Raw genomic sequence first — 14,117 nt, 5'->3', positions numbered from 1 at the left:
GGGGGGGGGTGAGTGGTAATACTCCTAGTTGGCTGTGTGGGCCAATAGGCCCCTTACTGGAGCCTTTACAATAACTCACATGAACAGGTCATGGTCAGTTAAAGCACTCCTGAACTCTTCCTGTGTGGGAGCCTTTCCTGTGATACCTTGCCATCCATCTTCGCTGCAAGTGACAACAATTATTCATATACGCTGGATTATACAAGCATTTTGATTGGTTTGTACTTGTGATCTATTAAAAAACAGATGCAAGAGTAATGTCACCATCAACAATATTTTGCTTTCTTATTGTTTAAAACCATTACATGCTGCCAAAATGCCAAAATCAGTGACACACTTGGCTGGGCTTCCTGTGCCACTTTTTTACTCTTACTACATTTTGATGACATCTGTGATCTATTACTAAACAGACACACAGCAACATTGAATCTATTTGTTCAGTTTATAATATATTGGTGTTACCTCTATCAACTTGTATAGCCTAGTTTAATATATAAGAAACACAACATCAGGTCTTTCTTCTGTTTCATTTGCTTCAATCGTTTGCTTGTGTTTTGTACCTTTCAAACCACTTCTGAAACATTTTCTGGGTGTTGGGTAGGTTATTCTCAGGCAACTGTCTTTGACACGATAACTATCAAGAGAAATGCAGAAAAAAATATTAACTGACAATGAATATCAAGGTATTAAAAAGCTAAGAATCTGGCACAAAAGTTGTTGTGGTAGGCAACCACATTTCAAAAGACCTTCATTCAATTCAATCAATTGACAATTTTTCCTGTATGCTTACCTTGGCTAATAGATAATGAAATGACAAACAATTTTTTGTATCAGATCACAACTTCTTTTCATAAAATTACAAACCATTATTGTGAGGGAGAATTATGCTCCAGAAACCAAATGAGCCAGTTCTTTACACAAGGTCTAACCCAAACCATGGTTTACACAATCAGTGGGCATCAGGGTTGATATAATTAATTAAAATAAATTTCTTTCCACTGTTGACAGCATAGCAGAGATAAAAATCAATATGGTTCTGGGAGAAAACATGACAGTTGTTTGAGAAACAAGTCAGGTCTTCAAACTTTCAAAGACCTCTTAATGAAATGTGTACCTTGGAAAAAGAGAAATTGCAGAGATGGGACCCTTGTCACAGGTTGGTCAAACAGGATCGGTATGCTTTCCCATGGAAGATGCTGAATATCCTATGAATCATAAAATACAGATCAGTTTGATGTATAGATATGCCAGAAATTGACTCTGGTTTCAAATATTGTAGAAGAGTATGTCCCAATACTGAATGAGTTGATAAGTAAGATCTGCTACCACAATTTAGGCACACATCTTGCAATTACAGCATATGTGTGCATGCCCATAAATCTACTTTAGTGTCTGAACACTTTGAATATAATGGTGAGCAACCAGTACCCATTAAACTAATGTTGCATATGACCACTTTTTAAACTAATATGGAATGTCAGTCCATTACAGATGCCTTTTCCCCCACCCTTGTGTTTGGCTAAGCTTTGATTCCTTGACAGTTCACCAACATCTATTTACAAAGAACCCACATATTGGTTGTTCAGTTTTCAGGTCTTCAGAGCTAGAGCTAGAATACATTTAATGGCTGATTACTAAACAAATGTAAGACCTAAAAAAGCTGGCTCTTACTTTTCCAAGAGTTAGGATTACAGGATGACGAGGAATGTTCTCTGCAGAGTGACCTCCAGACCTGAGAAGGAATTTTGTTGTCATCAATAATTTCTCGAGAGTACAAGTAATGAAGGTGAGAAAGAAAATTAACCTTTATGTTCCCTCGAACCTGTTTATGCAGCTTTTCTTGTCTGTATCTTCAAATAGCTTGTCAGTGAGGTTCTGAACTTCATCAAGTAGCTGAAACATGCAATGTGAGAGAACATGAAATGAGAGATGATTACTTAAGGGCCAAGGATGAGGAACCTCCCTTTGTCTCTAGTTGCTAAGACTAAACACATTCTCCTGTCAGGCAATTGACGATGATAAACCAATAGAGTGCAATTTTATCAAACACCAAATAATCAAAACAAAAATAATCACAACAGCTTATTGCAATACAGGTTGAGAAGAAAAAAACCAGAGAGTTGCTATGTCTAGGAAACACAAGAGGACCAAATTACAATTTAGTTAATGTAAGTAATTGCTAAATCTGACTTAAGCCCTTCATTAGAGTGAAGAGTTAGCCCTATGCTTTGACAAAAGCAGTGAAATTCCAACTTACTTTAGACACTTGATTATGAATTCTTTGCTTGGAACAAAAATTTTCTTGTTCTTACTTTTTCAAAAGAAGGTAAGGTAGCATCCATGGCAGTAATTTCAATCAGTGCTTCAGCAGTTTCTTTTCTTGACAAGCAAAATGACGAATCTATGAGGACCTACAACAAACAAAGGACACTTACTAATAAAAATATTATTAATGACAATGGGATTTAGCTGGCAGCATTCCATGAGGTGGTTCTTCTTGTCCACTGGTTTAAAGTGAAATGTTGAAATGTTGGTTTTTGTGGAGGGAGGAAAACCAAGGAACCTGTATAAAAACCCTTGGAGCAAGGACATACCGACCCACATACCACATATGACACCAGGTCTGGGAATTGAACCTGTGGAACAGCAGGGAGGTGAGTGCTCTTGCCACTCAACCATCCCTAGTTTCCATTCGGTTACTATGCAAGGTTTTGCTACTTCAATTGTCATCTTTGGGTCAAGCACCAAAGATGGCACACAAATCATAACAAAGATTGATGGACAAAACATTTTTCATACAATCTGCCATCCTTATAACTCGGGAAACTCTGATTGATTCATGCACAACATACTTCAAGCAAATGATTATCAGGACGGCATCCACACAGGATTGAAACTTTCTCTTCCAACTCTCTGGCTAAGGATGCTATTGATTCACAATACTCTTCATCAATAGGCTGACCAAGAAGAACTCCTCTCCATCTTCCAAGCCAAGAACCTTCAAGTTTCTCCAAAAGGTTCTAAAGAAATGATCATAATTATTACAATTTAGACTTTCAGTTATGTCATAGGAGAGGATACACATTCATGGCTCGTGAGAGTTGAAATGCTGATCACCTTCATTCTCCTGTCAAGCCTTGTCCTTAGTGTCCACCACTCGGTTGTGTTGTTAATATTCATGCTTTTGATGCTGTCATTATGTCTGTAAATTCCTCCAATACACGAGACTGGAACAGCTTTGAAAGATCCACAACAACTTTGTCTCCCTTTACAAAATAAATTGTTTCAGTCAATAGTTAATTAGGTTAATTTACTTCGCCAACCCTGTTCTTGTGCTTTTATCATTACTTACAGACTTTCTAGTGGTTAAATGAGAAATTATCTACTAGTAAGCGCAGGTTACCCCCACTGTTTTGTCAGATATCCAGACAGTTTGCTCAGACGTATTTCTAGTGATCTTCTAGAATAAAGAGGTATTGTGAGAATTCAGTGTTTTACCCAAAAACCCCTCATGGTGACCTTGGACAAAGCTTACACCTGCACTACAGAATCTCAACTGACTGTAAGCTACTACCTCCTCCAACATAGAGGTGAGAGGTCCACTCTCCCTAAATACAACAACAGAGTAACCGCAATATAACCAAGTTGTTACAAACACATCGACATACAGTGCAATCCTTGTTCTGTGCTTCTCCAGATGTTGTGTTAATCTTAACCACAGCAGGATCACAGTCAGCCCTTACCCTGCAGATCAGCAGTTCTCTGTCCTTGCTTACTGGATGTGTGAAGGTTTCCAAAGTGCAAACAGTCCACTCTAGAAAACAATAATTCTAATTTCTTACCTTGTCAATATCACACTATAGGATTATTGCCAAAATTCATTATTTGCTCAACGTAACAAATTAAATTTCAGTTCTACTTGTCAAAGGAACTAAAAATTCATGGCAAATGTAATCATCAGTTCTATGTGTAGCATGAGCTGAAGAATTGGGAAGAGTCAAATGAGGTGGTCTGGTAACAAAAAGTTTTTAACAAAGTCATTTTGCTTAAAGAATTATGTTAAATTAGTGATAATTACATTTCGCTAGAAAAAAATATTCTCCTGTTATAAGAGTCACACTGTTCTACAAACCAATCCTGAGAAAGTTGAACAGTTAAACACTTTCTTTGAAGCTGGTTTGGCTGCATAACACAGCTGAAAGCTCGCTATTGCTTGTAAAATAACTATAATGTACCTTTAGGCATGTTCTGCAATAGGGAAATTTCTTCAGGAGTGAAGAGACCGTGTTTGTATCTCTCAGTTGCACACAAGGAAAACTTCATGATGTTTCAAGTCTTGACCAGGGCAGCCAGTTTTTGGTGAGCAGTATTAGTTGAAGAGTCATCAAGTGACAAGGAGGAAAGACGTTCTGCAAGCTTCACCAGATCTCCTTTGTTTTCCTAACAGACAAAAAGGAAATAACAAAATAAAGAGAAATCTACTTGTAGATTTATTAAGTTCCCTGCTCTGGCATCCCATGTTCTAGTTCCCTGTTGACATCCCATGTCTTACAGTAGTTCCCTGTTCTGGCATCCATGTTCTAGTTCCCTGTTCTGTAATCCCCTGTTCTGGCAGCCATGTTCTAGTTCCTTGTTCTGGCATCAAAGGTTCTAGTTCCTTGTTTTTGCATCCCATATAAAGGAGCAGATAAACTTTGAGTCACTTAGTGCCACAGTAATTGGGGATACCAGTAAACACGGAGAGTTGTGTGCCATGTCTAAGAGGTAAAAGCATCCAACTGGTTTTCACAAGGTCACGAAAAATCTCTCTCTTTTGTATACATAACAAATAGAAGTCTATCAAATGCAACAGTAGCTACAAGTACTCACAGGCAAAGGTGTTATCATATATACCAAAGGTTTAGAAAAATCCTTTGCTATTCTCCCAAAATAACAAAACCACAGGGATTCAATTGAAAATATCCCTGGTCACTAGTCAGTGAAGTCATCTTTAATTAATTTGAGTTGAAACTTCAACTTAAATTAACAAAAAGGATGTAAACTTTGCCATTATCTTTGTAGTCTAGATGAGTCTTCTAAAAACTAGTTCCAAATTAATCTTTAGAGGTAAACAATTCCCCTTTGGCATCTTTACTATAGCTAAGATATCTTGCTCTATGGGGACATAAGAAGTTGAAATGAAATTAGTTTATACATTTGCCGTAATTGCAAAAAACAAAAAAAAAAAGAAAAAAATTTGAAAAATAACTGTTTTGCTGGTTTGGACAAGGCAAATTTACCAATTACCAGCAGATTAATTCAATGTTGAATTCACGTCAGGGGAATAAAACAAAAGAAATTAACCCTTCATTTTCAGCACAACTTCATGTTCAGCAAACAATTTTTAAGATCTTACTTTATTCTCTTTCCTGTTCTGGTAACAGCTTGATGTCTAAGAGTAACAGACAAGGACAGTTAACATTATCCTCAAAATTCTCTCATCTAAAATTTTGGATTGATGCTCCTTGACTTTCTGATCTAGTGTGGGTCCAAAAGTTTAACAGAGCTTTTACTAAACATTAATAAATCACCTGTATGGTAGGCAAAATTGCCTTGCTAGTGCAACACCATCCACAAACTGCCTCAAAGCTTCCCTCACAGCTCCCTGATGAGCATACAGCTGACCAACTTGTAACAGGGATGAGAGCAAGTCATTTAGGATTGACAAACTAGAAAGGTTTTGGCCAGAACTTTCTGATGTGGCTAGCAAATCTGCACAAACAAAAGGAATAGATGCCAAAATATGTGATTAAAAGTTTAATAATAAAACAGAAGAAAACTCTCCCATGTTTCAGGCCAGTTTGATTGCACTTTTCTCTATATTTTAATCAGGATAATAACACATCCAATTACAAGCACAACTCTATCTCAAAGCCTGAATTAGGATTGCAAGGTATTGCCAACCACATGATTTAGGTATATATTATCAGGGGCTTCATTAATGTTTTCTGCAGGAGGGAAACTGGTTTTCACAGGCGGGCAAAACTCTTTGAACTGAACTTCTTTATAAGATAAACTTTCCTCCAGACCGTCAAATCAGGTGGGCAAAACCGTCCTCACAACCGGTCAATTTGCCCGGTGCCTGGCCCTTAATGAAACCCCTGTATTATCCCAGTCATCAGAACACATTGTCCCTAGTAGAAGCTCATAGAAATCAGGGGCACTACTTTGCAAGCAGGGCTCTGCAGAATTGTGTCAAGAATAAAAGGAAACAAAAATTCCTCAATCACCTTACCCAACAAATTTTCCTTTTGCTTGTGTATCTGTTTGTCAGTACAAAACGCATCTAAACCAAAGATTTCTTCAGCCATTTGTGTTAGTTTATGAAGTGCATCCATAGCCCATTCCAGGAGTCAGTGAACCAAGTAGAGGATCTCAACAATGATAATACTAAAAAAAATAACTGTCACCTGGGAATTACTCATAAACTCATGAATTGATTCACTGATCAAAAATTATCTGGTTGAACAGACTGTTTTGTTGGTACTAAGTCTGCCTAAATTTTCACAGGTCACTTGGCGACGGTTTATGAAAACAATGAAATAAAAAATCAATATTGGGGAGCTGGGATTGAGCGGTGGTGAGGTCACTCGCCTCCCATTAGTTCAATTCTTGGACCTGGTGTCACATGTGGGTTGAGTTTGTTGTTAGTTTTTTTCCTTACTCCAAGGATCTTTCTAGGGGTCTCCAAAAACAAACACTCCAAATTCCAATTAGACCTAGTATCAGTGGACAAGAAGAGCCATCTTATGGAATATCCACTGCTAAATTCCCATTTCCATTATGAAAAAGTTACTGAATAACTGTGGAGAAGAGTAGATCTAAGTTTTGGAAAGAGGAATTTCCAAAGAAGAAGAGTGAACTTACCAACTGTTATCTTAAATTTGTGGATTGTGGGTGGGAGCATTGCATATTCACAGCAAATTGATTTCCATCTGGCTTTCAACAGGTGGGACTTGTAACTCTTGTGTGTGAAGACTTCACTCTGCAGTGCTTCCTTCAGGGAGACCTCCCCTTCCGCATACTCAACATTAATCAATGAAAACCACGACTGACACACACATCACAAACTGAACAATCCCGTGTTTACACGTACTGACTATTATAGACCTGTTTAATTGGTATTTCCTCCTATACCGTATATTGTATAATATACATGAAAAAATTTCTCAGTTCTGATTGGTTAAGATGAACGCAGTTTTCAGTTAATTCAGTGCAGAAGAGAGTTAATTCAGTACAGAAGAGGGTTAATTCAGTGCAAAGAAAGAAACAAACCAGACATTCTGATTGGTCAGAATAATTGGTCAATGTCAATGTCAAGGTCAATGTCACTTGCAGGATTTCAATAAATTAATTTTGCACGTGATGCATGCGCTTTTCTTCCGCGTAGTTATGAGAAGCTACCTCGTATTTTTTCATGTATATTATTAATACATAATCACATGATTTTCTCGTGCAATTTGGAATAAATAATCACTTGTAAATGTTTTCAAAGATCACAAATTGCACTCACCCTATGGGCTCATGCAATTTTGTTAGTCTTTGAGAAAATTTACTCGTGCTTATTTATTCCAAATTGCACTCAAAATCATGTGATTACTATACAAATTGGATTTCCCTGCTGCTCTCAGAGGCTAGCTGGCCCACAGTTTCCTTGCCTAAAGCTATTCCAAGTTCTTCAGCACAAAGAAAAATCACCAACATGGAGCTAGAGTACCACGTATACATGTATGCCTGCATGATGAATGCTTGTTTAACCCTTTGACTCCCATGTCAGAGACCAAGACAGGAATTCTCCTTACAACATCAATACAATGTCAAGCAGACAAGTGAGGAGAATAAAGAAAAAAATCAATTGTAGAGGATTATTTAGTTAATCCAATACCAAATTTTCCAAACTTACATCACGAGAAGTGTTTGGCAGACAGTAAGTAGAGTTAGTTAAAGCAGTGATAGGGTTAATAATGATTTTGATTTTTCATACCTTTCCTGTGACTAGCAAATAGTGACTCTTGGCCAACAAGAACTGAACCCATGAAGTACTGCAGGGCTCAAATCTATCAACCAGGTTACTTGTATGAGACAGAATAATTGAAGCATGTGACAAGTCCAGAATGTCACACAATGAGTGAACAGCATCACTTAGGGCACACAATCCATTATCCAGCATATCTTTGGTACCAACTGATTGGGATATACTGGCAGCCATGCAAAGAGCACTAGCTTTTTTTAAGGGCTGCAAGAAAACAATTCATTCATTGAATGAATAAAGGGGGTAAGATTCTGATGGGAAACTGTTGTAAATTAAAATAGTAAATAGTCTTTATTTCACTGATAAAATACATATCAAGTGTTACATGTAAAGTGTAATGGGCTAAAATGTGTATTAATTACTTACAGCCAAGTTATGCTTAAAACCAAGTCTATTAATAAAAGAATTTTTAAAACGCTCAGTATTGCAAAGCGGATATAAATTATTGGCTTAACTTGCCTAAGCCTAAGGGTAGCAGAGTTAATCCTGGGAAGGGAGTGGTGCAATGGAAGATGTTCCCACACGCTTAATTTTTTGAAGATACCCATATGTTGTGCTGCATCAGATGGGGCAGATGGGGGGGGGGGGGGGGGTGGAATTATAAGTACATATAATTTGGTTTCATCAGCTGAGTTGATAATGTACATGCCAATCGGATGCTGAAAACAATTTCTGAAGCTGATGTTTCAAGTATTAACCCTTCACCATTTGCTCTGATAAAGGGCTTAACCTTGGAATATCAGCTTTAGAAATTCTTTGCTGCGGCCAATTAATATTTATTAACCCAGTTGATACAACCAAATTATCTTGTAATAACCTCCAACAATGCAGAACCTACATTATTCATTACACCACTGATAACAAAGGCAAGGATCCTCACTGTATAAAATTTACCAGTCGAGATAAAAAAGACCTGACTGGAGAAAATCATTCTTTTCTGTTGAGTGATAGCCTTTTCCTTCAAATACTTAAATCTGTGAAGGTGTAGTCTGATCGTCCGGGTGAGTGTAGTCCTGAGAAGGACTGTTGTCGGTGGCAGTGACTGACGTTTCGACAACCTGTGCGGAAGTCATCATCAGAGTCAAGTGAGTGATTGTTGTCAGTAGAATGTTCTTATTCCAGTTCGTGTGAAATGATCGGTTGGTTTTGCCGTGATGTTATTGGCTGTAAGACTCAAGTGACGTAAGTCGTTCGTGATTGGTCTGTTTCGGTCTGTCGGTAAAGCTAGGTTGTTCTTTTTCGGTCGTTTGTGATGTTTATGTCGTGAATGAGTCGTTTGTATGGGGCGGGTAGTTGTTGACATCTGTTTAGGGGAGACCCATACAACCCGCCCCATACAAACGACTCATTCACGACATAAACATCACAAACGACCGAAAAAGAACAACCTAGCTTTACCGACAGACCGAAACAGACCAATCACGAACGACTTACGTCACTTGAGTCTTACAGCCAATAACATCACGGCAAAACCAACCGATCATTTCACACGAACTGGAATAAGAACATTCTACTGACAACAATCACTCACTTGACTCTGATGATGACTTCCGCACAGGTTGTCGAAACGTCAGTCACTGCCACCGACAACAGTCCTTCTCAGCACTACACTCACCCGGACGATCAGACTACACCTTCACATGTTACCCCCGGGTTCAAACCATTTACTGCAATACTTAAATCTCTTAAAACTGCTGTCATTTCTTGTACCGAAACATTTTTTTTAACATTTCTATTGCCATGGTCATGTTGTGACAGGACTGCATGAACAGTTAATTGCCTGTGGGAAATCCAAATCGTCACCAATGAAAGTACGTAGCAGGTTTCACCTGTTTTAAAAGCCCAAACATTTCAGCAGTGATAAGCAAGTAATGATATGTCTCTTCAGGATTAATAAGATGGTCCAGGTCAACCTAGAACATAAAAAAAAAATTCAGTGAGAATAACATTCATGCAAGATTAAATGTATTGTATACAGTGGGAGATGCAGTAACCCAATGGTTAGTATGCTGCACTGCGGGTCAAGAGGTCTGGGTTTGAGAACTGGCTGGGTCATTTTGCTGTGTCCACTTGGGCAAAACACAGCTTTCTTTTCTATCACGTGCCTCTCTGTAACCAGGAGTACAGATAAAAAGCCTGCCAAGTGATAAAATGCTGGGGGAAGGGGATAACCTTGCAATGGACTAGCATCCCATCTTGGGGGAGTAGTAATACGCCTAGTTGCTTAGCCCTTTAACTCCCAGAAATGATTTAAACATGTATCTTCTCCCTTTAAAGCCCATACATGATTCAACAGGTAATGAGAATACTTGAACTTATCATGTAGAAGTTGTTCTCTTGATCTAACACCAAATTCTTATAACTTATTTACAAGGAAATGTGTAGCAGCTAGAGGGGAGAATTAGTGATTAGGTCTTGGGATTTAAAGGGTGAATTTAATGGAAACCAGGATAACCTCGGGCTGGGTGGGCACTCTGTTTGAGTGCAGACTTAGCACAGCATTTAAATTTTAGTAATCCATAAATCTTTAATGGCACATCTTTCAAATTGTTTAAGTACCTATCGTAAAACGTCTGAAAGTATCAAAAGCTGATACCTATTTAGTTCTCACAACAAATTCCCCATGAAAGAAAACTGTTCTTGGAATTTTACAGTTTCACTTGTTTTCAAATAAAGAATTCTCACTGCCAGTGAAAAAATATTAATGTTTTGGAAATTAAAGTAAAAAAATATATTACATAGCCCTAAAATGCTTTTTCCAGGAAACATTTACCTTTCCACTGGTGTCTTGTTGCAGTGATTTGGTCCTTAGTGACGTCCACATTTCCAAAGCTGCACAAAGTGATTCCATAAATGGTTGCTCCAGGCAGATATCTTCTATCTGAAAAGTTACACCAACATTTCATTTGACAGTCTGATATTTTGAGGGAATGAGGTGCTTTTGGGGATGCACCGGAGGTGCAATGTCAGGGCCCCTTTCCCTTCTGCACGGTCCTCCATGTACACGTACAGGTACAGTATGTTGTTGTTGTAGAAAAACTGACTACAAAATTCATGTCTATTGTAAAACAGGCACATGACATTTCATCAAAGACAACAATTTGTTCCTGAAAATGTGTTGAACAAGGAACAATATAAAATCTGTATAAGTAATGTTCACTCTAGACTTCAAATTAACTGAAATCAACTTCTTGCCCCAGTGCGTCTCTTTGTTGGAGGCACACTCAGTGTCCTAACAGATAGCCTGCAGCCAGCACGACCTCAAGAAATCCAAATTTGAGACCTGGGTGGGTCATCAAATTGTCAGATCAGATCTTAATCAAAAAAGTTTCCAGTACTTTCCTCTTCTCCTTCATAACTGTCAGAAAGCTCTGGCCTTGCTGAAGTTGCTCTCTCATTTACTGCATCTTTGTGCTCAAGCAAAGCCTGCCATAAATATGCAGCACCAAGTCTATCCAGCAAACGTGAATGCATGTTTTTCTCCTCATCCTGACTATCTGTTGAGTCCAATAACTGCTCTAGAGTCTCCCCAGCTTCTTGACAGTACTGCGGTGCAGATCTAAAGAAACTCAGCTACTATTAGTGTTGAGCCCTGCAGTGTCTGCTCATCGCAGGTCTAGGTTTCTTTTGATGCAGATTTGATGTACTTGAAAGGTGTCTGCTGAGTAAAGATTCATTTTAATAAAAGTAACTGACAGTTTGAATGACCAACTTTGTCCTTTCAATAAGAAGATGATAAAAATTCTTCACAATTAATAGGAGACTTGGTCAATCCATGGTTACCATGCTGAACTCCAATTTAAGAGGACTGTTTTGGAGTCCTAACCAAGACCACTGTGTTTTGTTCTCAGGCAACCCACTCTAGTTTCATACTGACCCTTTCCAACCATGAGTATGGATTGGTAATAGCAACTTAAATGCTGTGGATTTACAAGCAAGGGCTCGAAATTAATGGTAACCCATTAACCAATGGTTAGTAATTTTCAACGTTTGGTTACTAAAAATTTGTCCAACTAACCCGACATGGTGAGTAAAATTTTCTAACATATTTAAACATCAGTAGACCTCAGGGCAAAGAGCACGTAGGCCCGACTCTCAGAGGAATACTTAGAATACTCAAGTTGTTAAGTCAACTTTAACTCTTTTTAGAGAATGCTGTAGATGTACTGTTCTTGACTAATCATGGTAAACAAGAGGGAAATAAAATAGGTGGATAATTGTCTACGTTTTTGAGGTCACTATGCAATTTCAGCTACTCTTTAATTTGTCCTAGTTGTTATTATCAAAATGTTCAATATTTGAGATATCGTAACTTGTGAGCTTGGATACCAAACTTTATTATTTGGTTAGTAAAAAAGATGTCTACTAACCCGAAGGGTTAGTGATCCAAAAATTAAATTGGAGCCCTGCCTGCCATTGACTAACATCCTGTCCAACAGCACTAGGCCTTTCAGGCTGGTAGCTAAGAAGTTAGGCTACTGGCTGAAATTTCAAGTGAGGTGGCTCAAAGGCGGTGAACAATTGTAAGTATACAATGAAATATATGAAGTTCATATATTTTGAACTGCGGTATTAGATACGCATGATGCACAATCCTCACAGTAGATAGCGCTATTGCTTAAATAGCGCTATCTACTGCGAGGATCGTGCATCATACGTATCTCATACCGCAGTTCAAAATATATGAACTACAGCAATTTGCCCTACTGCTGTGTCGTAGCTGAAAAAGTTTGGAACAATTCAATGAAACATTTTGGCAGGTACAGTTGTACTTCACTTATGAAAGGGGAAACCATAAGAAGAAGTCAGAATGTAAAAGAAAGTATTTTGTTACCTTTTGGTCTTGTAACAAGCAAGCTCTTCCTGCAAAACAAAACAGAGCTGGCTTCCTTCTACATCTTTTGCATCTTCTTGCTCTGCAAATGCACTGCATAGGGTTCTGAGAAGAAAAAAGAACCAAGAAATTTCTTCAGACAGTTTCCAATTTACTCAATCTTACTTTAATTATGTAATTCTTCAACACCATAATGATTATATCATTTTGTCTTTTTTTATCACTATGCCTTATCTCTCCAGAGTCAACCTTAAAAATATTAGAATTCCCCCCATTTTTTTCTTCCCTCTTTAAATTAATTTTATCTGATCCTTTTGAAGCCTTGCACGAGCCAAAAACTAGGATTTTGGTGTATTGAGGTGAGGAATCTGCCACATTTCAACGGTTATGTTATGATAGTGCTTGAATAATTTTTATTCACTTGCTGCAATGCATAAAAAACTCACTCCTCCCTTTTCTGATGCATCGCAACTTGTGAATAGAAATCGTTTGAGGGCACTTCCCATGGAATAATCTTTATATTTGCTGCATGTATGTATGTTCTGTTTGATTATGAAAACAACATGCATGTATTTGATCAAGTTTAAACAAATTAAAACCAATTTTCTGGAGTTCTTGTAACCTTTTTTTTACACATTATGATCTGACATCTGCTTAAAACTCATAAGCTTTAAGTTAATCGACATCAAAATACTAATATTTATTTTGAACTCTATTGCAAACCTGCATCTCTCAGACTGTTTTTCTCTCTCCTGTAGATCCTTCACCAGCTCATGTTTCACTGAGACCCATTGTCTGACTGGCTGTTTTAGGGTGTGGGCATCAGAGGCTGTTTTCAGTGCTACCAGGACCACAGTTGAAGCAGTCTTTAGTGCATCCCTGATTCTTCCGGCTCTTCTTTGACAGTCAACTAGCAAGGCATACTTTGTGAGTAGCTTCACCTGAAAAGTATTTTTCAAACATTGCCAAATAAACATTTTCAAAACTCACCATGTCATTGTTAGCCAAAATTAGATTTGTCATCAGAAACTTATTCTACATTCACCCTTTAACTCCCATGAGTGACCAAGACAGAATTTCTCCTTACTGTGTCAACACTATATCAAACAGACAAGTAATGAGAATAAAGACAAATACCAATTGATAAAGGGATTATAAGTTAAGCTAATACCAAATTCTCCAAACTTAGATCATAGAAATTGTGAAGCAGAC

General features: G+C 37.9%; 1 protein-coding gene and 1 long non-coding RNA gene across 6 annotated transcripts; both read right to left on the bottom strand.

Moving 5' to 3' along the window:
- Positions 1-74: 74 nt before the first annotated feature.
- LOC148727623 (separin-like) lies at positions 75-5,188 on the bottom strand. Of its 5 annotated transcripts, none has more exons than XM_088725818.1 (11): positions 4,870-5,188; positions 4,236-4,440; positions 3,744-3,814; positions 3,118-3,266; positions 2,853-3,020; positions 2,313-2,411; positions 1,823-1,893; positions 1,672-1,732; positions 1,115-1,205; positions 561-634; positions 75-163 (listed from the first exon to the last, which is right to left on the bottom strand). In XM_088725818.1, the coding sequence occupies exons 4-10, from the start codon at positions 3,178-3,180 to the stop codon at positions 609-611; spliced, it is 579 nt and encodes a 192-aa protein (XP_088581944.1). In that variant the 5' UTR covers positions 3,181-3,266; positions 3,744-3,814; positions 4,236-4,440; positions 4,870-5,188; the 3' UTR covers positions 75-163; positions 561-608. The 5 variants fall into 5 exon arrangements, 4 of the variants coding, with proteins under 4 accessions (XP_088581944.1, XP_088581942.1, XP_088581941.1 ...); XM_088725816.1 differs by lacking the exon at positions 4,870-5,188 and adding an exon at positions 4,553-4,863; XM_088725815.1 differs by lacking the exon at positions 4,870-5,188 and having other exon boundaries at positions 3,669-3,814; positions 4,236-4,863.
- A 378-nt stretch (positions 5,189-5,566) lies between these two features.
- LOC148727622 (uncharacterized) lies at positions 5,567-8,018 on the bottom strand. The gene is made up of 3 exons (XR_015988964.1): positions 6,907-8,018; positions 6,275-6,429; positions 5,567-5,751 (listed from the first exon to the last, which is right to left on the bottom strand). It is a non-coding gene; the product is annotated as an uncharacterized LOC148727622 (long non-coding RNA).
- Between the last annotated feature and the right edge of the window lie 6,099 nt (positions 8,019-14,117).

This window comes from Stylophora pistillata, chromosome 6 (genome assembly GCF_964205215.1).
Source record: "Stylophora pistillata chromosome 6, jaStyPist1.2, whole genome shotgun sequence".
Classification (NCBI taxonomy): domain Eukaryota; kingdom Metazoa; phylum Cnidaria; class Anthozoa; order Scleractinia; family Pocilloporidae; genus Stylophora; species Stylophora pistillata.
This window is presented reverse-complemented; position numbering and strand designations above follow the sequence as displayed.